The sequence below is a fragment of the Perognathus longimembris genome, chromosome 8 (genome assembly GCF_023159225.1).
Source record: "Perognathus longimembris pacificus isolate PPM17 chromosome 8, ASM2315922v1, whole genome shotgun sequence".
Lineage (NCBI taxonomy): Eukaryota > Metazoa > Chordata > Mammalia > Rodentia > Heteromyidae > Perognathus > Perognathus longimembris.
The window spans coordinates 10,305,964-10,332,545 of NC_063168.1; the positions used below are offsets into that span (position 1 = coordinate 10,305,964).

The following is a 26,582-nucleotide window of genomic DNA, read 5'->3' on the forward strand; positions in this document are numbered from 1 at the left end:
TAATATATAAAGAAAAATGGCATTGTTTTCATTTGTGCATATCTTACTAATGTTTGTCTTGACAAAAGACACTGTCTCATATGTGCCTGTTTCAGTAGATAAATGCAGCCACCACAAAGATATGGTTAGAAAAGAGGAGATTTTTTTTTCAGACACCACACTTTGAGAACTATATTTTATTAACAAACTATTATCTTATTAACAAATTAGCTCAGAATCCTCTTCTCCAGCCTGTTTGGAGTTTCATTAAGGTCACTGAGGTTTGAGGAATCTTTTGTGAGACTTGAATGACTAATAGTGCTGTCATGAGCAGTAGCATCAAAACACTTCTGAGAATCATGGGCTTACTTATCATGCTTCCTCGCTCAGGAGCATGTATGGGTTTATTTATTTGTTGTTTGGTTGATTGGTTGTTTGGTTGGATGGTTGTGGAAGTTGAGCTTAGGACCTAAGCTTTTCTGTTCAAGGCTAGTGCTCTACCACTTGAGCCACAGTGCCACTTCTGGTTTTCTGGTGGTTAACTGGAGATAAGAGTCTCATGGATTTTCCTGCTGGGGCAGGCTTTGAAACTCAGTCTTCAAATCTCAGCCTCCTGAACAGCTAGGATTACAGGCACAAGCCACCAGTACCCAGCTATGTGTGGATTTTGACCAAGAAAAACTTTGGAACTTTGACAAAGCTGCCACTGTTTGGACAGAAAGAGACTATATTTCCCTCCATCTCACATTCTGAAATGACAGAATGGAGATTTGTTTATGAAGCATAGGCTAGGTTTGCCACCCAGGACTGGGTACCTTGGCTTGGTTTTAAGAGATAAGTATTTACTTTAAATAGGATATACTCAAAGGAATAGCCTGTGTTTATGTTATAACATAGCTTTCCAATGGCATGCAGTTTAGATTCCATTCTCAAAAGGGAAACTAACTTCAAGATGTCTCATGGTTATTCTAATTAAGTAACTGTGTACCTGAGTTCCTTAAGGAAAACTTCCTTTTTTTTCTTCTTGAAGATGGGATTGCAGTGTATTTGTCTAGGCTAGCCTGAAACTCTCAAGCTCGAGTGATACTCCACTTCAGCCTAATCCTTAGTAAAGTGGGGTTACAGGTATGTACCACTACACTAGGCTGAAAGCAATTTTTGACTTCTTATTTCCATTCCTAGTACCCAAACACACTGTAAAGACTTGTGGTATATTAACTAGAAGAATGCTAAAAATGCTAACAACTAAGAGAACCAAAGAAGATCATTTCAGACTGTAAGTTGCTAGTGTGAGAAGACTAGGGTAGTTGGATTGACAAGAAAACAGGGCTTTAGGTAGTAGAGCTGTATTTCAAGTGGTAGAGCACTAGGCCTTGAGCACAAAAGCTCAGGGATAGCCCCCACGCCCTGAGTTCAAGCCCAAGCCCAAAACCAAACCAAAACAAAACAAAACATAATGGCTTTATAGGCCTAATATGAGTTTTATGTTCTAATTGTTAAATTCTTTTTTCTTTTTTTTTTTTTTTGGCCAGTCCTGGGCCTTGGACTCAGGGCCTGAGCACTGTCCCTGGCTTCTTTTTGCTCAAGGCTAGCACTCTGCCACTTGAGCCACAGCGCCGCTTCTGGCCGTTTTCTGTATATGTGGTGCTGGGGAATCGAACCTAGGGCCTCGTGTATCTGAGGCAGGCACTTTTGCCACTAGGCTATATCCCCAGCTCCTAATTGTTAAATTCTGTGACCAGTGTTAAGCCTAAGAAAAGATTGGCAGTCTGACTTGCTGTCTTTTGTGTGTTGCAGCAATATGGCCAATGCCCTGGCCAGTGCTACTTGTGAGCGCTGCAAGGGCGGCTTTGCACCCGCGGAGAAGATTGTGAACAGTAACGGCGAGCTATACCATGAGCAGTGCTTTGTGTGTGCTCAGTGCTTCCAGCAGTTTCCAGAAGGACTCTTCTATGAGGTGAGTCCACTGAGTAGGAACAAAGAAGCATCATCTCTGCTCCTTCCTTTCTTTTCTAGACTTTCCTTCAAGTTCATTATCAAAGATTGAAGTGCCATGTGCTTGCCCAGGTATTCAGTAACTGTGAGGTCAGTGATGATGTGTATAGGAAACATAATTTGCAGCCCAGATAGGATGCCTTTTTAGACACCAACATTTACATTGTTCATTTATTTTCCTATTTAAGAATCCACAGTACTTTGCAGCTCTGCCTATCAGACAGCTGCAATATCTCTGGCTTTTACACATAGGAACCTATATGTTTGCCCCTGTATAGATCTTGTCAACTCCTCTGTTTGTGTATCTCTTTCTCAGGATACCACTGGACATTCTCCCTAAAGGAAAGTCTGGAGTGATCTACCGCATAGCTCTCCAGTTATGCACAAGAGCTTTCATGCCCTTATTTTGTTTTAAAAATATTGAAAATTAAACTGGGCACTGGTGGCTCACCCCTGTATTCCTAGCTTCTTAGGAGACTGAGATGTGAGGATTGTGATTCAAAGCCAGCCTGGGCAGGAAAGTCTGTGAGACCCTTATTTCCAGTTAACCACTAGAAAACCAGAAATGGTGTTGTGGCTCAACATGGTAGATCGCTAGCATTGAGCGAAAAGAACTCAGGGACAATGCCCAGGCCTCGAGTGTAAGTCCCATGACTGACATACATACATACATACTTACATACATACATACATACATACATACATACATACATACATACATAAATAGGATATCGAAAATGAGTATTGGGGACCCGAACTATGTTTAATCTTTCTAGGTACCTTGAGTTCTTTTCTAAACATAAGTTCTTCTTGATACTCTGGTGTTACCACATGGTCTACTGTTTGTATCATATTCAATATTTCACCATTATGGTCCCTTTTTTCATACTAAACATACTCTGTCTAGGGTGACACCCAGCTTATATTCACAGCACATACTGAGATAACATGAAATCACAGGAACTCCTCGCAGGCACTACAGCACATGGAAAAGTCCTAGAAATATAGCTCCAGAAGGAGCATTAATCTTCATACCCCATAAATCCTTTCTCATCCTTACTTTTCTTCTTGTCTTCCTGGAGCCCTGAATGGTTGAAATATCCATGGTAAGAAAGTAGATTTGTGGGGCTGGGAATATGGCCTAGTGGCAGAGTGCTTGCCTCGTATACATGAAGCCCTGGGTTTGATTCCTCAGTATCACATAAACAGAAAAAACCAGAAGTGGCGCTGTGGCTCAAGTGGCAGGGTACTAGTCTTGAGCAAAAAGAAGCCAGGGACAGTGCTCAGGCCCTGAGTTCCAGCCCCAGGATGGGCCGGAAAAAAAATCTGCTACTTCCTTCTTCTTTCCCTGTTTCCAAAAGGATTTGATGGTGTATACTCTCTCCCATCCCATTAAAAAAATCCAGATTAATCGACAATAAATTGAACATTTAAAAAGAAAGAAAGTAGATTTGTGACCTGAAAGGTATTAGACCCTGTTTTGGTCTCTATTACTCAATATGGCTTTTTCAAAGGAAAGGTATTACTAGCGATATAATGGTTAAGCAAAGGACTCAATATAGAGCCTCAGGAGCTTAGAGAAGAGGCAGGCGCTGTTCTGCCCAGCTGCTTTCTTAATTCCCTGCCTGTTTTTCCCTAGGAGAACACTCTGGAGCTCCAACTCCAGCCCTTCTTCAGCTCTCTCCTTCACTGTCCTTTTGCCTGACGCTTTGGAATGAATGCTGACGTTATACTATCTTCATTAGCCAGCATGGCTGCCTCCTACACGCCTCCTTTTGCGTGTGATCCTGTCAGCTACAAGGCCACTTGTGCTTGATCAGAAGGAAAGGTTCAGAAATGGCTTTTGAACAGAGCAGAATAAAGCATGACTCATGCTTGTCATCCTGCCTACTCCTTACTCCCCTTCACTCCCAGACTATAAATACCTCCCCAGTATTACTCCAAAGATGTTATGAGTCCCAGGCCTGGGCTATTAATGAGCTGTTGCCAGTTTAAGCTTTCTGGGGTCTAAAGAAGGTTGCTATTTTAGGTATAATGTTTACTATTTAAGTTTCTTATCCCGGCCAACATTTGAAAACTTGCAACTGGGAAATAAGAATTTTATTTTTGGTTAAATGATAATAGAGAAAAAGCTACCCAGAGCTTCAAACAAAAATAACCTGCATTATAAATTATGTCCAACAATAAAATGCTTGCCAGAAGTGGAAGTTCGAATTACCTCATTTGGTTACTGTTTGAAACATGACTTACATGCATCAGTCTTTGTATAAACGATACAGGCACAGCTGGCAAGATAGTTCAGTGGTAGTACCCTTGCTTAGCATGCATAACGCTCTAGGTTCTATGTCCAGCACTACAAAAAAAAATTTTTTTCCAGTCCTTATTTTTTCACCTGTTATGACTAGCCATGAAGACTTATACATGAGCGCGATGAAAGGCACAAGCCTGCAATCCCAGCTTCTGAGAGGCTGAGACAGGAAGAGAGTGCAGTCAAGGCCAACACTACCTACATAGTGGAACCATGTCTCAAAAATACAACAACAAAGACATAGGAGTTCTGCACACTCACCTGCCTTGGAAAATGTGACTTCACTTTCAATGTGGAAGATTTGATACTTTGAGTTAGACAATCAGGAAGTTTTTTCTCTGCCCACAAAGACCAGTCTGGAATGTGACCCTTATTTCCCACCCATTCACTGTGTCCTTATCTAGAGATAAGAACACAGGTATTTCTGGCTCATCTGCAGTTTTTTTTTTTTAAGAGAAATAAAACAGTTACCAGGATTATTACCCATATTGGCTTTGACTCATTGTGATCTTTTCCCCCAAACATGAAAGTGAAATGTGTTATTAAGGTGAGACATCATCCCCATTGAAGAATGTAAGGAAGCATTTACTGATCCTGTGCCCTGCAGCTTCTGTCATCAAGTATCTTTAACAAAAGCATTTATTATTAACACTATCATTAGTAGAGTTCCCAGCCTAATCCCATCTGTTTCATTTCATGTATCTTCTCTGAATCCACCCAGCACTTTGTATTTCTAGCATTAATTTAATTGACACAGTATATGTCTAAGTATTTACAGTGCATGGATGGCATAGACACAAAACATAGTGCTAATATATTAACTGAGAACTAAGTCAATCATTTCCAAACCCAAACATTGTCAGGCTGTATGTCAAAACCTTGTTCCTGCCAGGTGCCAATGGCTCACACCTGTAAATCCTAGCTACTCAGGAGGCTGAGATCTGAGGACCGCAGTTCAAAGCCAGCCCAGACAGGAAAGTCTGTGAGACTCTTGTCTCCAGTAAAACTACCAGAAAACTGGAAGCGGTGCTGTGGCTCAAGTGGTAAAGCACTAGCCTTGAGCTGAAGAGCTCAGGGACAGTGCTCAGGCCCAGAGTTAAAGCTCACGACCCATGACAAAACAAAAACAAAGCCTTGTTACTGATCCAAGCTTTATCCTGTCTACATGCAGTGCAAGTAAATGGAAGAAATGCTTTCTTAAATGGTAGTTAGCAAGTCCAGTCGTGGGTACAGCTGCCCATCAGTTTGGCCAGTTTCCTGAGTCTTGATATGCTCCCAGTACCACGTGTTGAACACTGAGTAGATATGTTGGTGAAGGCCATTCTGAGTTGTTGAATATTTGAACATTTAAAAGCCAACAGGAAAATTGAGACATTAGTACAGTGATCATCTTATTACTTACATATCTCATAAACACACCACATTTATCTTCTGCCAAATTATTTGAAAATGTTTGACTTACAGCATTGAATAAAATTATTTTCAATTTGATACAACTTTGGTGTTTGCCTTTAAATACTTGTAGGGTAGTTCCTGATCTGAGTCGCTGGGAGGGGCAGTAGAGGACCTATAGTTATAAATGGTTTCTTGATACTGGCATTCCTAAATGTTTTGTTTGTTTGTTTGTTTGTTTTTTGGCCAGTCCTGGGCCTTGGACTCAGGGCCTGAGCACTGTCCCTGGCTTCTTTTTGCTCAAGGCTAGCACTCTGCCACTTGAGCCACAGCGCCGCTTCTGGCCATTTTCTGTATATGTGGTGCTGGGGAATTGAACCCAGGGCCTCATGTATACGAGGCAAGCGCTCTTGCCACTAGGCCATATCCCCAGCCCCTCCTAAATGTTTTGATATTAAGTAACATATCAAGGTTAGAGTCTAATATATCTGATTGGGATTTTAATATAACAACTTCTAGCAATTGGCATATCATTTCTTGAATTAAAAATTCATACCACTTCTTTGGACTCTTGACTAAGATCAAGTATAGTACCTATTTTTATCAATTTATTATTTCATACTTCCTCTATCCAAAGGCATTGTATTAAATAGATTTTGGAACAGAGAAGTGGAAAAAGAGCTTGCTATCCACTGTACTCATCAGCCTACTATGAAAGTACCTCCAAGAATGGAGTATCCATTCCACCATCACAGTTGCTAAGGTTTTGAAGTTCTATATACCCAAATTTGGCAATATTCTCCCAGTGCAAGCTACTGCTTATTAACTGTTATGCGCAAACCTGGAACCTACACAGCTATAAATAATGACTACATATTTCAAGTACATCTCTAGCATGTTAAATAGATTAACTCACTTAGAACTCTCATTTCTAAAAGCATACATTAAAAAGAAAAATAACTCAAATTTTCCTTCTGTTGAATATGGGTTGGACTTAATGATCAATGTGAGACCTTTGTAAGGTGAGCACCTTGCGCTATAATATATCCTCTTATACTATAATGCTTTGCCTCTCTGGACTGAAATGGTTTACATATATTTTATAATTTGACATGGTTTTCTCTTATACAGCTATCACTGCTGTTTTTTGCTCATATTTATGGCCAGTGCAGTGGCTTATACCCATCATCTCAGCTACAGGGAGGCTGAGATCAAGAGTATTCCAGTTCCAGGTTAGCCCAGACAGAAAAGTTCACAAGGTTGCATCTCAATGGAGGAAGCTGGGCTTCTTTCATGACATCTGTCATCCCAGCTATGGCAAGAAAGTGTAAAACAGTAGGATAGAAGTCCAAGCCCAGACCTGAACAAAAAAGTGAGACCCTATCTCAAAATAACCAGTGCAAAAAGGGATTGGTGGTATGTCTCACGGTGGGGTGCCATCTTACCAGGTATGAGGCCCTGAGTTCAAACCCTAATCCTACCATATGTATGGAACACCCACAACATATGGCAGGCTATGTAGACCACACTTTGTTCTGGTTCCAGAAATATGTTTTGTAGTAATTTTGGTGACATTATGGTTCCTGTAATCATTTCAGACAAAAGCCAGTTACAGAGATTATATAAATTTATGAGTAATAAATTATTACTGATGCTGGGTGCTGGTGGCTCACACCTGTAATCCTAGCTACTCAGGAGAATGAGATCTGAGGATAGCAGTTCAAAGCCAGCCTGGCAGAAAAGGCTGTGAAACTCGTATCTCTAATTAACTACCAGAAAACCAGAAGTAGAGCTGAGGCTTAAGTGGTAGAGTTGTAGCGTTGAGCTGAAGAGCTCAGGGACAGCTCCCAGGCCCAGAGTTCAAGTCCCATAACAGACAAAAAAAAAAAAAAAAAGAGAAGAAGTATTACTGATACTGAAGCTTTGTATTGTAGTTTGACTCAAAGAAAAATATGCTTCATCAGTGCTGTTTTCTGTAAATTTTCAGTGTGTCCAATCATTCTCCAATGCATGTGAAGATTTTTGGAAAGCCACAATCAGCGGTGGTCAGGGAAGGCTGATAAATGCCATAAATCAGAGAAATTCAGTCACAGACTCTGATACCCAACTGTAGTAGCTCCCAAGTCTGGCTTTATGGCATATTGATTATCTCCAGTGAAAGGAGTATCTAAATTTTTCCCTTAAGCAAATGCATTTTGAAGTAAATCGGAACCAGTAGTCACAGAGTGATGCAATTACAGAAATATTCAAGCCGGGATGGGCTGAGCCAAGAAGCACAACCTAGATGAGGACCTGGTGTGCTTCCAGGTCGGCCTGACAATCACGCTGGCTTCCCCATTAGTCTAGTATTTCTCTCCTCTTTTGGTTTTCTCAAAAGTATCCCATTTTCCCTATTACAAAATGGATTAACAACTATTGCAGTGAGTGGGGTAGTGGAAGGGTCATTAACAAAACCATTTCTTCACTAATTTGCTCTAATACTGTATCTTGATTACTCAGGAAGAATGAAGCTGAGAAGGGAAGACTAGTGAAAGGAAACTCCAAAACTAGCTGTTGCCCACTTGCTGCAGAACTAGCCTAAGCGGTCAAGTGAGCCTTTAGCACTTGCCCTTGTCATGCAGTGAGGCCAACCAAGTTTCTAGTCCTGAGCTTAATGCACCAAATTGTTATTCTTCCCTTCCGCCCATAAAAGGAAATCATCAAAACCTCCTAAACTTTATGAAAGTTAGAAGCAGATCAGTTGCTGCTTTGAATCCACCTTTACTCCCACATGTTCCCACCTGCAATGGGACCCAGAGGTTCAAACACTGCTGGCTCAGAGCATTCATATTTTTAATATTATTTTCTATTTTGTTTTAAATTCATTTTGGGATGTAATGTGTCATTATCTAAAAAGGCTGTATTTAGGGAAGTGTGATTTCTTCCAAATTTATGATTTCTGATTTTCCTTCCTTGTTATATCCTAGAGTCTTCCTTTGGCCTTTCTGTTTCAAAAGTTGAGCTACCTTGTGTTTGACCGTTTCTCCACACTGCACACAGGCAGCTTTTGTAGAGGCAGATCACCCCTGGGAAATGAAGTAGTACCCTTCTACTGGGGCTCACACCTCACAGGAGCATGGAACGTATTTCTGAATCCTTGTATTGGGGACTTGGTTCCTGGGACCTTTCTGAGGTGCCCAATAATATATTTGCATCCACGGTAGCACTTGCTTCATCCCTGTTACAAAGGAATGGAATCTCAAATCCTGTTCTGATGAATTGCTCCAGGACTCCTACCAAAAGGCACCAGTTGGGAATCCTTACGCCTAGAAGACTTTGTTCCTTTTCCTGCCTCATGTATTTTATTATTAATGGTAAAGTTAAGCATTGGGAACCACACTGAATGTTTCGTATTCAGATACGGGGTGAATTTTTGAGATATGGAGAGTAATCATGCCATCTTTCCTTATTAGGATTTTGTGTTTTTCACCCCTGACTGATTTCAGTAGAACTCATTGTGGGTTTTTTAAGGTTGAATCCTGTGAGACTAAAGCAAAGGCAATACTGGCAAGAAGTTGTGAATGTAGTAGGATATGCTGGAAGATCAAAGGATAGGATCAAAGCAGTCTAGGGTTGTTACCCTCCAGAAGCAGTGGGACAGTAAACAGCTTGCCAAAGGCCACACAGTGGGCATTCTTGGCATGTGAACTAATGTAGTCTGGACAGATGGTTAATGTTCAGCTTCAATGATGCCCTATGTATTCTGAATCAGATCTTAAAAGGCATATTCAAGGTGCTCGGACTATAGCTCAGTGGTAGAACATTTGCTGGAAGGTTCAAGGCTCTGTGTTCAATCCCTAGCACCTCAAAAAAGAAAAAGCAATGACTTGGCTGGGGGCTGGGGCTCTAACCTGTAATCCTAGCTCAGGAGACTGAGATCTGAGGAACATGGTTCTAAGCCAGCCTGCACAAAGTCCGTGAGACTCTTATCTCCAATAAAACTACTTAGAAAAAGCTGGAAGGGGCATTGTGGCTCAAGTGGTAGAGTGCTAGCCTTGAACACAAAGAGGCTCAGGAACAGTACCCAGGTCCTCTAGTTCAAGCTCCAGGTCCAGCAGAAAAAAAAAAAGAAAAGTCAAATTCCATCAATCTGAATTTTATTTCACTTTATACAGTGTTTTAGGTGATTTTATTCTATCTTCTAACGAGTGTATACGTTAACTTTTGTTTTAATTAACACATATCTTAATTTTCCATTAAATACAGTAGAATAGATTGTTTCTAACTAAACTAATGAAATTGAGGTTTTCTACTTTATTTTAGTTTCTACTGAAAGCTAAATAAACTTCAGACTTTTATGTGTAACTATATATAGCATACACTAATTGGAATGTAGTTTACTTCACAAAGAACAGCTACTTTACTGTACCTTATAGTGTATTATGACAAAATATGGAGTAATAAATCAATTTATTACCTTCTGTTAATAAACTAAAAATAGGATACAGTGAATATATAGAGTTCATTAATGTGAATTTCAAATTGAAGACAGTTTTCTAGCAAAAAATAAATCCACTCTGACTGGCTTGACAGCAAGCATTGATTTTGCCAATTAAATTTTGTTGGATGTTCACTAGATTGCACAAACTAAATCAATAGCCATAACAAGAAATTACATTGACAGATGATACATTATTAAAAGTAGGTTTTTATAATCAAATAGTATGTGAGTTTTTTGACATATGAATTGTAAGAAGTTTAAAGATTGAAGGAGAAACGTTATTGTAACAACTCCTGATTTATTGGTGTGAAAATTTAGCATATCTTTAAAACAGACAAACAGGCTGGGCATGGTGGCTCCCCCCTCTGGGATCCAGCTACTTGGGAAGCAGTGATTGGGAGAATCACAGTTCAAGGCCAGCCTGGGCAAAAAGGTAGTGAAATCCTGTCAGCCCTCAAGCCAACCATGAAGGCTTATGTCTGTCTTCCCAGCTCTATGGCAGGCATAGGTATCAGGCTGGCCTAGGGAGAAAAGTGAGGTCCTGTCTAAAATATAACTTAAGAAAAAAAGGCTGAAGACAAGACTCAAGGCCCTGAATTCAAATCCCAATGCTTCCTCTCCCCAAAAAGAAAGAAAGAAAGAAAAAAAAAACCTACATTCAAAGCCTACGTTGAGCCCTGACTCTCCTCCCAGTAAATCATATTTACCACGGGTCTATGAAAACTCTTGGGAAAAAAAGGATAGCCATGTTCATATTTTTATTTAGTTTTGTTACTTGTTTGGGCCACCATGAAATTTGAACTCAGGGACTCATCCTTGTTAGGCAGGCACTCTGTAACTTAAATCAGAAACCTGGCGCTTTATGCTTTAGTTATTTTTCAGATAGAATCTTGCCTTTTTTTCTCAGACCAGCCTTAAGCCATGGTCTTACAACCTATCCCTCCCTCATAGCTGAAATTATTGGTGTGAACCACTATGCCTGGCTTGTTCTTTGAGATTGAGTCTTGCTGACTTTTTGGTGTTTGCCAAGACCTGTTGTCAGTCTATCTTATACCTCCAAAGTAGCTAGGATTGCAGAGTTAGGGCCACTTCATCCAGCTGCTCTGGGGTGTTTTTTTTTGTTTTTTGTTTTTTGTTTTTGGTGGGGCCAGGGATGGAGGGAAGCTTGGTTTGTTTATTTGATTTTGTTTTGGAGACAGGGTCTCATTGTGTGGCCTACACTTGTCTTGAAAACGACATCTGTCTCTCAAGTAGCTGGGATTACAAGTATATGTTGATCACATGCAGCTGTTGGTGGTGGTGGTGGTGGTGGTGGTGGTGGTGGTGGTGTGTGTGTGTGTGTGTGTGTGTGTGTGTTTAGTGGGTTTTGGTCACTTAAAATGCTAACATTAAAAATATACTAAAATATGCCCTTTGTAAATGTTTAAGCTGATAGTGAAAAACTTAGATACTGACCTAAAACTGTGGGAAGAGGGTTCTGTACGTGTATTATCTGGGCTGAGGGATCTGTAGCTTTCACCAGCTGCTTACCCATAAGTGTAGGCGAGGCAGCAAATAAATAAGCCCATGGAGGGGCAAGACCAGCAGACTCCAAAGGCATAATGTTCATTCGGTTATGGTTTCAGCTTGTTCAGTTTATCCTTACTACATAACATAGCAGTGTATGGAAAGTCCTACAAATACCCACTTTTAGAAATTCTAGTCTAATTTATGTAAGTTCTTAGGGCAGAGCTCTCAGTTTTCTATATGTCTGCATAAAATAACTAATATTCTTGCTGTTGCTTCCTATTTACAAGTCAAGTCCTTCTCTTTCAGTTTGAAGGAAGGAAGTACTGCGAACATGACTTTCAGATGCTCTTTGCTCCTTGCTGCCATCAATGTGGTAAGTTTTACACTAATGTAGACTAAGCAGTTAAGTTTTACAGTTACCTAGGTCATTTAGCACTGTTTGGATGCTTGTTAGACAAATACTCTGCCACTTGAGCCATACCCCAGTCCTCACTTAGCACTATTAAAGTTCCAGTGGTAAAAATGGTTTTTGATACTCATTACAAAGGACTATTGTAGAAGTGCTGCATTTGTCCTCTTCCCTATTACTTACACTATACCAAACTACAAAGTATCAAATCCTGAACAGAACTGACCTTTACAGACAGGAGACTGAAGGTTTTAGAGAACACTTCTGTGATTGGTCCGCAGTGCTCTTTCCTTTGTAAATACCCGTTGCTTGTCTGTGGGCTGGCCAGGAAAAAGACAAGGGAGACCTCAGTGGGGAAGATAGAGTTGTTTTCAGCCCACATGATGTGCTGGTGCTGTAGCACTTACTAGAAGGATACTAGGTAACCTGATTACAATCGTGTAAAGGTTTAGTGAAGGAAGAAAGTAAGTATGGATTATTTTTAAAGGTGCACTGACGGTGTAGCTCAGAGGTAGAGAATGTGCGTGGCATGCCTGAGGTCCTGAGTTCAATCCCTAGTATCATAAACTAAAAAAGAAAGTGTGCTGTGGATTTCACTTGTCTGTCAGCAATAATCAGATACTACCAAAAGTCACCAAAGAGCTCGCAAAACAATAAAAGGATCATTAAAAGGAAAGCTAGATTTGTGTAATAAAACAGCCTGAAATCAAAACAGAACAAAAAACAAGGATTCAGATGAAATAAAGACCTTTCTTTGTAGTCGTCACTTTGGTGTAACTCTTTTTCAAGAAAGGTTTGAATGTTCGTTTCTTGTGATTTTTTCACCTTATTTGGTTTTAGCAAACATGTTGCCAGCTGGACATCCTTTGTGTCTTTCTTTCCCACAGGTGAATTCATCATTGGTCGAGTTATCAAAGCCATGAACAACAGCTGGCATCCTGAGTGCTTCCGCTGCGACCTCTGCCAAGAAGTGCTGGCAGACATCGGCTTTGTCAAGAATGCTGGCAGGTAGGAGTGACCATCTGGGCTGGGTGTGGGCTGGTTGAAGTAATAACATTTACAAGGTCACATGCATTTTCTCCTCAGATGCTACCACACGCCACCCTGCCCAGTGCCCTGGGAAACTACCTCCTAGCTTGGTGTAACTGGCCGGGCTACTTTGTGCCTCCTGTGTTGCCAGCAGGGACACAAGCAGAGATGAAGTCCCGGGGACATCAGATATAGGAAGCGTACTTTTGGTAAATTATTAGGAAGTACTTAAGATTTTCCATTTCTATTTGAACCCTCTGTAGACACCTGTGTCGCCCCTGTCATAATCGTGAGAAAGCCAGGGGCCTTGGGAAATACATCTGCCAGAAATGCCATGCGATCATTGAGGAGCAGCCTCTCATCTTCAAGAACGACCCCTACCACCCAGACCACTTCAACTGTGCCAACTGCGGGTATTAGACTTTTCTCTCTTATTAAACAAGCAGTGGAATTAAAATAAAAGATTCCATTAGTCTATACTTCTGTTGCTCCATCAAACTAAATTGGTTTTCTCTAACTTTTTTTTCCCCCCAGTCCTGAGGCTTGAACTCCTAGCCTGTCCCTGGCTTCTTTTTGCTCAAGGCTAGCACTCTACCACTTGAGCCACAACACCACTTCTGGCTTTTTCTGTTTATGTGGTGCTGAGGAATCGAACCCAGGGCTTCATGTATGCAAGGCAAGCACTTTACCATTAGGCCATATTCCCAGCCCTCTAACTTTTAATGTGGAAAATTTTAGATCTGTAGAAGGCTTAGAAAATTATATAGTGAGCAGTGTATACTCTGCCTTTAGTTTCGCCAGCTAACATTTTGTACATTTGAGTATATACAACCTGCTCTTCCCCTTTACAGAATACATGTGTTTGTATATATATGCACGAGGTAGAAGCTATGTGCATTCTGTAGCAGGTAGTCACATAGCACAGACACAGGGGGTTAATGCAGGGGGCAGAGCAAGCCACAAACTTGTTAAGCAAGCTGTTTACAGAAGCAGAACTTCGTGGTCAGGCTGACCTAATATCAACTTTATTTTAACAGTTGTTACCATGTTCACCTAATATCAACTAGGCAAGCATGAGCAGCCTAGAACAATCCAGTATTCCATCATTAAGTGAACCAACCTGACAGTCACCATGGCATTTCTGTAACTACTAGTGTGGTTGCTACCTAGATACAGAGAGGAACAAGGGCTCTATATTTTTTTAAATGTCAAACTACAAGGAACTAGTCTCACGGGTCGGGGTGCAGCCTTCTAGCATGCAGTCACCAAAATGGAGTTATAGAAGCTTATAAGAGTAAACTCTTAAGACAGTGAAATTTTACAAGCCCTATTATTTCTAGGAGCTCAGGAGGCTACACTTTTCCTTGGTTTTCAGAGAGTTTGGTTCAAGTGGTAGAATATCAACCTCTAGCAAAAAAGCTAAGCAACAGTGCAAGACCCTGAAATCAGCCAATGCCACCCACAAAGATAATTCTGTACATTTTATGGTTTATATCCTACTAACCTAAGATTATAGTAAGGTAGGTTCTTATTCTCTATCCCTTCTACTACCTCTCTGGTACGAGATACAGAATCCAAGACCTTGCACAAACTGCTAAGTACTGTACCACTGAGTTATTATTCCTATCCCATAAGTTAGGTTCTTAATTGTTACAACTTCAGTAATTGTTAGTGAATGGAGCTGATCTCCAATGTCCTTCATGTTTGGGAAGGTGGTAATTGTCCTTTCTTGTTGGCTTGTTTGGGGCTCTTTCGGACAGGATCTTCCTGTATTGCACAGGCTATTCTCAAATTACATTTCTCTTGCCTCAGCCCTCCCTGGGCTGGGATTATAGATGTGCACCAACACATATAGCTCAGCACTGTGATTTAATTATTTGTTTATTTTCCAGCCCTGAGGCTTAAAGTCAGGGCCTGGCACTGTCCCTGAGCCTCTTTGTGCCCAAGGCTAATGCTCTACCACTTGAGCTATAGCGCCATTTCCGGCTTTTTGAGCAGTTTATTGGAGATAAGAGTGTCGCAGACTTTCTTGCCAAGGCTGGCTTTGAACTGCGATCCTCAGATCTTAGCCTCCTGAGCAGCTAGGATTATAGCCAGCACACTGCCAGCACTGTGATTTTTAAGGAAGACAAATGGACTGAAATGTAATTGATAATATGAGGTGGAAGTGATAAATGTATCTGACCTCTTCTTGTATTTTAACGTCATTGTGACAGCACTCTAGGCATTTACTCTGGTCACTTGTAATGGTGAAAAAGCAGTGAGTAGGGATTGTTAGAGAAGTGTATCTTTCACCATCTTCTAAAGAAGAGTGTATTCAGCTGGTATTGTTCTTGCTAACAGGAAGGAGCTGACGGCTGATGCCCGAGAGCTGAAAGGGGAGTTGTACTGCTTGCCATGCCATGATAAGATGGGAGTTCCCATCTGTGGAGCCTGCCGGCGCCCCATTGAAGGACGCGTGGTAAATGCCATGGGTAAGCAGTGGCATGTCGAGGTAAGTACTAAACAGCACCAATAGCGTTTGAATTTCTGTGCTTCATATGTACTAGTAAGAGTAGGATATTCTGAAGATAAAATGTGGACATTTTAAAAACACTTTTTGATGTAGCAAATTAAGAATCCAGAATATATGCTCCTGTTGTGATAGGGCAAGATAAGGCAAGACATATATCCTATTCTTAAATCCTTGCAGCTACTCAAAACAGATAGCAGGATTGTGTGGCTCAAGGCCAGCCTGTGAACAGAGGGACATAAAATTCAATGAGGCCCTGTCTCAATAAATAAGCCGGTATAGTGTTTCATTTCTGTAATCTGAGGTATGTGGGAAGCCTTGAGGGTGGCCTAAGCAAAAAGCACAAGATTCCATCGGAAAATAATAGCCAAAACAAAAGGGCTAAGGGTATGACTCAGGTGGTAGAGTGCTTGCCTAACAAGTGTAAGGGCCTCTAAGTTCAACCCCAATCCCACCAAAAAAAATAATAAAGTAAAACAATAATAATCTGTAATTCTGTCAGAGTTGATACCCAGAAACAGAAATTGTCATTTTTAGTTACAGATACCATTAAGATATCCATCTCATCTTTCAAGTGGATTGTTGGAATAAACTGCTTAACATAACCATCAAAGACACTTGAATTAAGATAATATAAATAGCCAGGCACCAATGGCTTACAGCCTGTTATTCTAATTACTCAGGAGGCTGAGATCTTAAGGATTGCAGTTCCAAACCAGCCCAGACAGGGAAGTCTGTGAAACTCTTCAGTTAACCTCCAGAAAACTGGAAGTAGCACTGTAGCTCAAAGTGGTAGAATGGTATCCTTGAGTGAAAAAGCTCAAGGATAGTGCTCAGGCTCTGAGTTCAAGCCCAATGAGTCAAAAAAATAAAATAAATAAAGTTAAAGATAATATAAGTATTGTGGTGTTAATCGATTTTAAAATTACCTGTATTGTTTTTTTTCCTAGCATTTTGTTTGTGCGAAGTGTGAAAAACCATTTCTTGGACATCGCCATTATGAGAGGAAGGGCCTGGCTTATTGTGAAACCCACTACAACCAGGTATTGATCTAGAACCAGTCTCATGAATTAACGCCTCTTCAGCATTTTAGCTAGAAGGAAATTTTTGAGAAAATACATTGCTCTACAAAGCTTTTATTTCTAGATTTTTATTTGCGAAATTCAGATTAAGAAAAAGTAGTCATAGTCACCATTTGCTTCATTCTCATGTTTGGTTTTGCTCAATTAAAACACACCCTTAAGCTGGTCTCTGGTTGGCTCACACCTGTAATTCTAGCTACTTAGGAGACTGAGATCAGAGGATCGAGGTTCAAAGCCAGCCTGGGCAGAAAAATCCAAGAGACTCTTGTTTCCAATTAACCACCAGAAAACCAGAAGTGGAGCTGTGGCTCAAAGTGGTAGAGAATTAGCCTTGAACAAGTTTCAGAACAGCTCTTAGACCCTGAGTTTAAGCCCTATGACTGACAAAAACAAACAAAAGAAAAAATACACCCTTATATGCATGAGTGAAAATATATGTATGTGTTTATACAAAAACACATTTTTTAAGGATTAACATTTTATGATATGGTCATCATGTTTCTCATTCCTAAATACTTCAGTGTACATTCCCCAAGTTTACAGAAGCCTCTTAAGTAACTTTAGTTTTAAGTATCAATAAAATACTGCAATCTTTTTATTCTAGTTTTTTACTTGGCCCTTGTTCTTCAAGTGTTTTGTTGTTGGTTTGCTGTTTTTTCCTGCTGTAAAACTAGAGTTGGTGTAGAGTTGTCGTATTTCTTTAGCTTCCTCATGTCCTGATTCTTCATCATTGCTTGGGGTTATGCGTTCTTGGCAGGAACACTGTGCGAGACCTCTCACACTGTGCTTATCCCTGCCCGACTGTATTTGCACTGAGTATTTGCACTGTATTTGTTGACTATATTTCTGCTTTCCCTTGTGAACAGCCTGTTCCTCAGCACATCTGCCCTAAATTTAATGTATACTCTGAGTGAAAATTACAGTTTCAGGCTTTCTCACTCAGCCCTCAGCACTTGGCTTGAGCAAGAGCCTGTCCACCTCTTCTACTGTAGGTCTTCATTTATCCATTTCTTCCCATAAGCAGTCATAAAGTCCTGTATTAGTTACTTTGTTGTACAAATTGGCATCCAGGAAGAGCTTTTACAACAACGAATAACAAAATACTTTTTTATTCTAAGTGGTAACAAATGAACTTGTACTGACTTTCTGTAGAAATGGTTAAGTTTTAGATCTCAGGTGACAGTTGTTTGTTTTAAATGCTAGAAATTGAATTACATTGAACACTGGATGTTCAGAACTTAATTCTGATGCATCTTTTACCACTTTTTTCTGTTCTCAGCTATTTGGAGATGTTTGTTTCCACTGCAACCGTGTCATAGAAGGTGATGGTGAGTATCTATAGGTTTTAGCTAAATAGCTGTGTAGGTCTTAGCCAGGTCCATTTTGACCAAAATCACTTTGATATGAAAAAGGTTGATTGTTGCTATTGTTTGGACTATAGATCACTATCAGTTATTCCCTCCCCCTCCTTTGGCATATTTACCAGGTAATCTTCAGCAGTGAATAAGAACTAAGGGATTAATGACTTACTGATGATAGTACTTCAGACCACTGCCACAGTTTGGCTGGCCCAGCAGCTGTGAGCGCTGTTCCCTTGGACCCTGGGATCTGTTTGTATTTCCAGTTTCTGGTACAATGTTTATTTGGAACAGTTCTGTGTGCTGTGGTAGTTAGGAAGTCACTTTAACTCTGTACACACTAAGGCCTGACAGTTTCTACAAGCCTTACTGGGACTGTCCACTCTTGTGTGGCTATTAGGACTGGATCAGAGAGGAAGCAGCTGTGTTTGCTAATAGTCACCAGCACAGCCTGGCAGACACTTCCTGACCCAAGTTTTAAACAATCCTGTTTTCAGCACACTTCATATTTATCAGCAGACATCGCTTAACTCAGGAAATACTTTATGAAACACTGTTCACATGCACTTTGTGAAAGGTTAGCTCAGGAAAACAAGTGTCATTGAAAATAAAACTTCACAGTTGCCAGGTGAGGAAAGCTTGCTACTTTCCTATTGCCAACTTTGAGAGAAAGGTTCCTACTGCAAATAATTTAATATGTCCCTAATATGTGGATTCTTAAAAGCTATGTATCTCAATTGTATTTCTTGCATCAACAGTATAAGGGAAAGAAGCAAGATGCTTGCTAGCCTGCCAGCCCTGTCAGCAAGGCTCTTTTTGTTGCTGCACTGACTACAGGATGGAGGGTGCAGAATCTTTGGTGTCACAGATTCTTAAGAAGTGGGAAAATTTGGGGCTGGGGATATGGCCTAGTGGCAAGAGTGCTTCCCTCGTGTACATGAGGCCCTGGGTTCAATTCCCCAGCACCACATATACAGAAAACGGCCAGAAGTGGCGCTGTGGCTCAAGTGGCAGAGTGCTAGCCTTGAGCAAAAAGAAGCCAGGGACAGTGTTCAGGCCCTGAGTCTAAGGCCCAGGACTGCCCACCCCCCCCAAAAAAAAAAAAAGAAGTGGGAAAATTTAATTATAAAAATGGAAAAAACAAACACATGCCCTAATTGAAGCCAATGGTCCTGGAAGACATTAGGTGCTTGATTTACATGATTTTTTCAGTAATGTGAAAAGAAACATGATAAATTCATAAAACAGATTCAAATCTCTTTAGTGATACTGAGCTCTTAGCTATGTGCTTCTTTTGCAAGAAAAGATCACCTGGAGAGGGGTGTGTGTGTGTGTGCGTGTGCGTGTGTTTGTAGCATTGGGTTTAAGCTTGGCATCATCCTTGCTCTTCAGTCAAAACAGTGAACCACTTAAACAGCCACGTCATCCCCAGCCAAGAAAGAGGTTCTTGCGAACCTCCTGCAGGAGCTAGGGAGCAGCCTCTTCCCGTCTCGGGGTTTAAAGTGAAGCTCCCTCTTTGCTCAGCGGTGTGTGTTCTTCTATGTGACCAGTGTACATTCTCTCCCTTTCTCTCCCTAGTTGTCTCTGCCCTCAATAAGGCATGGTGTGTGAGCTGCTTTGCCTGTTCCACCTGCAACACCAAACTAACACTCAAGTAAGTTGATCTGATACAGTATGACTCCAAGGCAAGAAACATACTCCCAATTTAAAGGAGAGTTAACTTTATTTCTTATTTCTTTTACTTATTTGTTTCACTTCTCCTAGAAGTGAAGGTTCTCCCTTTAACTGTTCCCTGTTGTTTCTTCTTTTCCTTCTTTGTTCACTCAAAGGGATAAGTTTGTTGAAATTGACCTAAAACCGGTCTGCAAACACTGTTACGAGAAAATGCCAGAAGAATTTAAGAGGCGACTTGCCAAACGGGAGAGAGAAGCAAAGGATAAAGACAAGCAGAAAAAGAAAAAGCCAGTCTGTTTGTAAACTTTTCTATCTCTTCTATCACCATTTTCACTACTTTCTTCTTTGGTTAGTCCTCTAGAAATTTTTTTTGTCTTTTTTGTTTTGTTTTGTTTTGTTCTTTCATTTGGCATGCCTTTGTGGCCATCAGAGATTGAAATCCTTGTCCTGTGTAGCTAGTCCTTTTGCTTAATTAAAAGTATAAAGCTTGCTTGCACACTTTATACTACCTTGTGGGCACAAGTCTCCCTTCATCTATGAACTAAGTAAGCTCTTCTTTTAAATCACAGTGTGGCACAGATAGTTTCTCTTAAGAAGATTCCCGATCTCTTAATTGATAGTGGTAAAAGCTTTAAATATTTGGAGTTTTTTGTTTATTTGTTTTGTATGTATATGCTGGTCCTGGGGATTGAACTTAGGACTTGGGCACTGCCCCTGAGCTTTTGTGCTCAAGGCTCTACCACTTGAGGCACAGCTCCACTTTCAGCTTGTTGGTTAGTTGGAGATAAGAGTCTTGTGGACTTGCCTGATTGGGCTCGCTTTGATTCAAAGTCCTCAAATCCTAGCCACTTGGGTAAGCTAGGATTAGAGGAACGTGCCACCAGAGCCCACCCATTTAAAATTTTGTCTAATAGCTGCAGCTTTTTTTTTTTGCCAGTCCTGGGCCTTGGACTTAGGGCTTGAGCACCTTCCCTGGCTTCTTCCTGCTCAAGGCTAGCTAGCACTCTGCCACCTGAGCCACAGCGCCCCTTCTGGCTGTTTTCCATATATGTGGTGCTGGGGAATGGAACCGAGAGCTTCATGTGTAGGAGGCAAGCACTCTTGCCACTAGGCCATATTCCCAGCCCTAATAGCTGCAACTTTGAAAAAAAAAAATTCTAGTCTTTGATTTCTTTGTCTAAAATCACTTGAGAAGTTTTATGTCTGATTTTTTTGTGTGTGATATCTTACACCCTCTCATGTTTTTTTTTTTTTTTGGCCAGTCCTGGGCCTTGAACTCAGGGCCTGAGCACTGTCCCTGGCTTCTTCCTGCTCAAGGCTAGCACTCTGCCACTTGAGCCACAGCGCCGCTTCTGGCCGTTTTCTGTATATGTGGTGCTGGGGAATCGAACCTAGGGCCTCGTGTATCCGAGGCAGGCACTCTTGCCACCAGGCTATATCCCCAGCCCCACCCTCTCATGTTTTTAAAACAGCATATGTTCTAAGCTCTGTGTTCAATTCTTTCAGCATGTCTCTGTACATAACAAGGTACACAGGTGGTATGGTATATCACATCTGTATACTGCGTTGTGTGTACACACACTCTGATTTCGTGCCATAGGCTACTACTTGTGAAATCATTTTCTTCCTAGCTTCAGATGACGTCTCACTGATACAGGAAGTATTTCAGTCTTTCACATTCTGTTGAATAATACCATGATTCTTCCATTTTTCCCTTTGTGTTACCATTGTGTTTCAAGTTCTAAAAACTTTTCAATTTCCCTGTTTCCTTTTGTAGAGGAACTAAAAGGCAAATATAAACTTAAGACAGGGCTGGGAATATGGCCTAGTGGCGAGAGAGCCTGCCTCATATACCTGAAGCCCTGGGTTCAATTCCCCAGTACCACATATATGGAAAACGGCCAGAAGTGGCGCTGTGGCTCAAGTGGCAGAGTGCTAGCCTTGAGCAAAAAGAAGCCAGGGACAGTGTTCAGGCCCTGAGTCCAAGGCCCAGGACTGGCAAAAAAAAACCAAAAAAAAACTTAAGACAATAGAGCACATATTAGGTAGTCTCTGTAAGAGCATGTAATTTATTAAACTCTCCAGAAGCATTTGATTTGTCAGTTGGAATGTTAACATGTTACTATGTTTCTCTTTGAAAACATTAGTCACCATTATTTCTCTGTGAAAAACAATAGAAAATAACTCTCTGTGTGGTATTCTAAAGACGGAAAAGTTTTTGTTTTCATTCATAATCATGCAGTTAGGAATTAACTCTATTGTTTACATTGTTCTTTAAAAGTACCTCAAAGCATGTAGTCTAATTTAGTATACTTTGAATGCATTGAAGATTATTTTGAAATTATCGTCATGGATGACATTGTGCCACTGGATTTGTTCTGCAAATGTTTCCTAAACATTTTCACAGGAAATGAACACATTATAGCTTTAAAAAGCTATGTCTTTACTCAAAATTAAACACCCATGGTTTCAGTAGCTATAAGCTGCTGTATTATTAAGAAATGCATTAGTGATGGAAAGCAGACAATCTAAAGAGACATTTTCTCCAGTCATTTTCTGTGTACAAGCAGATTGCTTAGTGTGTTTTGTTCTAGATGTTTTTAAAAAGATTAAATTAAATTTAAATTAAATTAAATCACTGAATTTTTCATAAAACTACCAGTTAAAGAACACCAGCAAGCAGTTTTGCTACTTTAGTGTTTTAAGAGTGTTTAAAAACTTCTCTGTAGCTCCCTTTACCAAAATTTCTGTTAGAAAACAAAAACAACCCATCGAGATTTAAGAACTTGTTTAAAAGAATTGATAAATTTAAGAATTTATTTTATTAGGAGATATAAACAAAAGGATCTTATAAAAATTAGGATACTAATCATTTTGCCTCCAATTTATAAATTATTCACATTACAAAAACCAATTCTTTGCTTTAAGGAAATGTATTCTTTAAGGTATTCTCATGATAAAATGTGATTGACTTTACATAAATAGTACTTACATTAGATTTCCTGTTTACTTAACATTGAGTAAAACAGTTCTGTGTTCTTCAGATTACTGCAAAGGATCAATTCATAAAGGACAATTTTTTTTGGCTGATACTTTGCATTTTTTTGCATTTACCAGAATAAGGATTGAGATTAGAATTATAATTCTTTAGTAACATGAATGTAGATATCATTATGTCTTCATTAGTTCAGTGAAATTTCTTCATGTTATTTATATTTCTGTGTTGAATACATGCCCCCTGATTTCTTTTATATATATTTGTTTTCCTTAGGAATAAATTTGTGGAGTTTGACATGAAGCCAGTCTGTAAGAAGTGCTATGAGAAATTTCCATTGGAGCTGAAGAAAAGACTTAAGAAACTAGCTGAAACCTTAGGAAGGAAATAATGTTACTTTTATTTCAGTTCTATGAAAAGATAATAGTAACCAATATTACTTGACTTGATCCACCGGTATTTAAAGCTGTATCTCAAAGTGATTGAGAGGGAAGAATGGTTTTCTTCATCTTATTAAGCAGAAAAAAAATGTATAATCATATTTAAAACGTAGATGAAATCAAGACTTACCTTTGTTTACCAATATCAGTCTAGACTATATAGAAAAAAGTATGATCAAGTGTTGAATTTTAATTTCACCCCTAAAATTAAGTATATAACTTTTCAGAATTAAAGAGTCATTTGTGCCTGACTCAGATTTAAAAACAAAGAAAGTAAAATTATTCTACTTTGTATTCAAAAGAAAATTACCTCCCAGTGCTCTTAGAGGTGATATAGGGAAGAAAAGTAGTCATATCATACATAATCTTAGTATGTTTATTAAATTAGTAGTTATAAGATGCATATACACATTACTAAGACAAGAAACAAGTATATTCAGAACTACCTTATATCTTGTTAAATGCAATTATTTTATGCTTAGTTTTCTATTTTGTCCTCCTTTTGAATTTTTTTCTTTGCACAATTACTTAGCATAGTAATTGTAACTAGCTAGTATGTCTTTTACTAGCTAGTATATCTTTTAAATTTCTGTGCAAAAATATACCAAGTATTTGAAAATATAGCATACTTTGCAATGTTGGAAGAATGAAGTATTTTTAGTGTAATACCGTAATTATGCCTCTAAGCTTGATGTCAAACATAGTATTCAAATAGGAAATGAAATTAAGTATTATGTAGCTAGGAATGTATCATTTTTTAAAACAAGATGTATATGTATTGATCATATGGTCTTTATAACCATGCTAATATCTTTGCCTAGTATATGGTCAAACTTGCCTTGCCTTACACAAATACATGCCATAATCAGAAATTCTGCCTTCACAAAATACCAACTAAAAATAAGTGCATTGACTGAGTGTTGGGGTTTTTTTTGTTTTTGTTTTTTTGGCCAGTCCTGGGGCTTGGACTCAGGGCCTGAGCACTGTCCCTGGCTTCTTTTTGCTCAAGGCTAGCACTCTGCCACTTGAGCCATAGCGCCACTTCTGGCCGTTTTCTGTATATGTGGTGCTGGGGAATCGAACCCAGGGCCTCATGTATACGAGGCAGGCACTCTTGCCACTAGGCCATATCCCCAGCCCACTGAGTGTTGGTTTTTGTTTTTGTTTTTTGGAGGGGGAGCCTTTTTAGGAATCCCGTTGACAATTCTTGTTGTCTTATTAAAGGAGAGCAACATTGAGGTTTCCATTTCAAATTTCATAACTAATTGGATTTTATTTACTTACTATCAGTAGAAATTCTAAATGATACTTTTAAGTTGGAAGATACTTGTTTTAATATTAACTTTAGGTCCAGGTTAGTGCTTTTATTTCTTTTTGATGGAGCTGGGGGTGGGGGGTCATGTGCTAGACAGGTGCTCTACCACTGAGCTACATCCCTGAGTAGTGCATGTTACTCTGTTTTGCCTGAGTTCAAGCCCCAGGACTGGCCCCTCTCCAAAAAAAAAAAAAAGGCTCATGGACTTTTCTGCCTGAGCTGACTTCTATCCAACCATGAGGTTTGGATCTCAGCTTCCCAAGCAGCTAGGATTATAGCTGTGAGCTACCCATGCCTGGCTTCATGTTGTTCCTCTTATTTTATAGAACGTTTCCTCCTAAAATATCTGGGCCATTCTTTCTCTATAAATTTGTTATACCATGCTTTATGAACATTTTTTTAAGTGTTGCTGCTAGTAAACGAATCACTTTTTTAAAAAAAGTTTCAAGATCTATTATTAAGTGGAATATTATTACTTTTAACAATTGCTGACATGTACTATTTTGCCATAAAGAATATCTCAGGATGCTACTACTCTGCCATTAAATAGCTGTATGCATGAATTGTTGAAAAATTTTAATCATGCACATTACAGAATACTATTTCTGTTTTCAACCAATTACTTTATTTTTTAATATTCTCTTGGAATTAAAAAATTACCACAAATAATATGTAGGTTAAGATTGTATGGTTTAAAACACTTTTTATTCTGATTTGACAGTTAGTAAAAATGTGTTCAGTGTGCCTTTGTCAGCTAAAAATGACCAGCAATGAAAACATTGAAAATATTTATTAAACTTTATACTATGCATGTAGTCAAAATAAGACAGAGTTTGTAGTTTAGAGTCTTGATGCTACATACCCCCATATTAGAAATATGGAGCAGAAAAGCAAGCCATGTTGTGTAATCCTAATCATTTAAGAGAGTCCGGGTCTGGATTTGACTGCCTTTGTTTACGTGTCATACATAGTTAATTATTTCCTATAGCCAGAGGTCCCACTGCTATCTTTGCTCAATCTTCTTTTAAAATATAAAATAATACTTCCTAGAAGGTCAGCTCAGTAGGCCTTTAACATACTAGAGTATGTTAATCTAGATGCAGTATTTATTTTCTTGATATGGTATCATTGGAGCCCTTACATGTAAGGTAGGAGGAAGAAATTAACCAAGTTTAAATAATAAATGACAAAATGGTCTAGTTCGGAATATTTTTCATGGGATTTCTCTAGCTACTGAGAAACTCAAGCCCAATAAACATTTTGTTTAAAGTTCTACAGGGCCTTCTAAAATAATTCCTTCTTTTTACCAAATTCCTAAGTGCTCTTTTTTTCTAGCAAGCCTAATATAATCAGGAAAAGTAGATCATGTGCAAAGCCTTATTATTAACACTGTATCTGAAATAATAGGCTATTTTGCCTCATCCACTTGTCAATTTAGCCATTTCTAAGAAAATTTTTGTGACAGACTTACAGCATTCTTGCGTTTTATTTTAGATTGTAAGCTTATGGCAGGGAACTGTATCAATAATTACATATTTTTATATAGCAACCATTGCATTATACTCCTGGTGCTTAATAAATGTTCATAATTATTAACAAGAAGGTGTCGTACCTCATTTCATTTAAGCAACATACAAAGATCCAAATATAATGTATGGAACATGTGTATGTATATGCATAAAAGAAAATGGCTTGGCTACCATGTAAGTCAGGTCTTACCAGAGAGAATGGTGGTGGAATCTTGTTGCTGTTGAGTGTAAATGCTGGTGTGTGTGGCTCTTCACACAAAATATACATATCTTCATACACAGCCCAGCAAGCCTTGAGCCGTTGGGGGGTGGGTAATGTTCAGTGCCAGGACACTTTTCTTCTAATGCTTAGTACTCCTCTGGCTTAGTACTAAGTACTTAGTATTCCTCCTACCTAAAACTCCCAACATGTTAGAGATTCATGGAGCTCTGTCTCAGTTGAGTCTTGTCTTTTTCTCCTCTGGGGAGGTGAGATCGGTCATTATACCTCTTTGTGGAAGATACCAGGATGGATTAAGGGCAATAGCAGTACCTCCCAGTACCTCCGAGAACCAGGGAGACTTCTAGAGAGACTGG

At 39.5% G+C, this 26,582-nt stretch overlaps 1 protein-coding gene and 1 non-coding gene across 8 annotated transcripts in view; both read left to right on the forward strand.

The window, feature by feature from the left end:
* The window catches only part of Lims1 (LIM zinc finger domain containing 1), a 98,163-nt gene extending 74,036 nt beyond the window's left edge, over positions 1 to 24,127 (forward strand). For 6 of the 7 annotated variants that reach the window (XM_048352489.1, XM_048352490.1, XM_048352491.1 and 3 more), the window contains exons 2-10: positions 1,777 to 1,936; positions 11,970 to 12,036; positions 12,960 to 13,080; positions 13,365 to 13,514; positions 15,445 to 15,595; positions 16,564 to 16,656; positions 17,975 to 18,023; positions 19,632 to 19,707; positions 22,999 to 24,127. In XM_048352489.1, coding sequence (XP_048208446.1) covers positions 1,777 to 1,936; positions 11,970 to 12,036; positions 12,960 to 13,080; positions 13,365 to 13,514; positions 15,445 to 15,595; positions 16,564 to 16,656; positions 17,975 to 18,023; positions 19,632 to 19,707; positions 22,999 to 23,113 — 982 coding nt within the window. In that variant the 3' untranslated portion in view covers positions 23,114 to 24,127. Of the gene's footprint in view, positions 1 to 1,776; positions 1,937 to 11,969; positions 12,037 to 12,959; positions 13,081 to 13,364; positions 13,515 to 15,444; positions 15,596 to 16,563; positions 16,657 to 17,974; positions 18,024 to 19,631; positions 19,708 to 19,882; positions 20,381 to 22,998 lie in introns of those variants that run through there. The other variant, XM_048352495.1, reaches the window with a different exon arrangement.
* On the forward strand, positions 6,229 to 6,417 carry LOC125356971. Its single transcript, XR_007212006.1, has one exon. It is a non-coding gene; the product is annotated as a U2 spliceosomal RNA (small nuclear RNA).
* Positions 24,128 to 26,582: the final 2,455 nt, after the last annotated feature.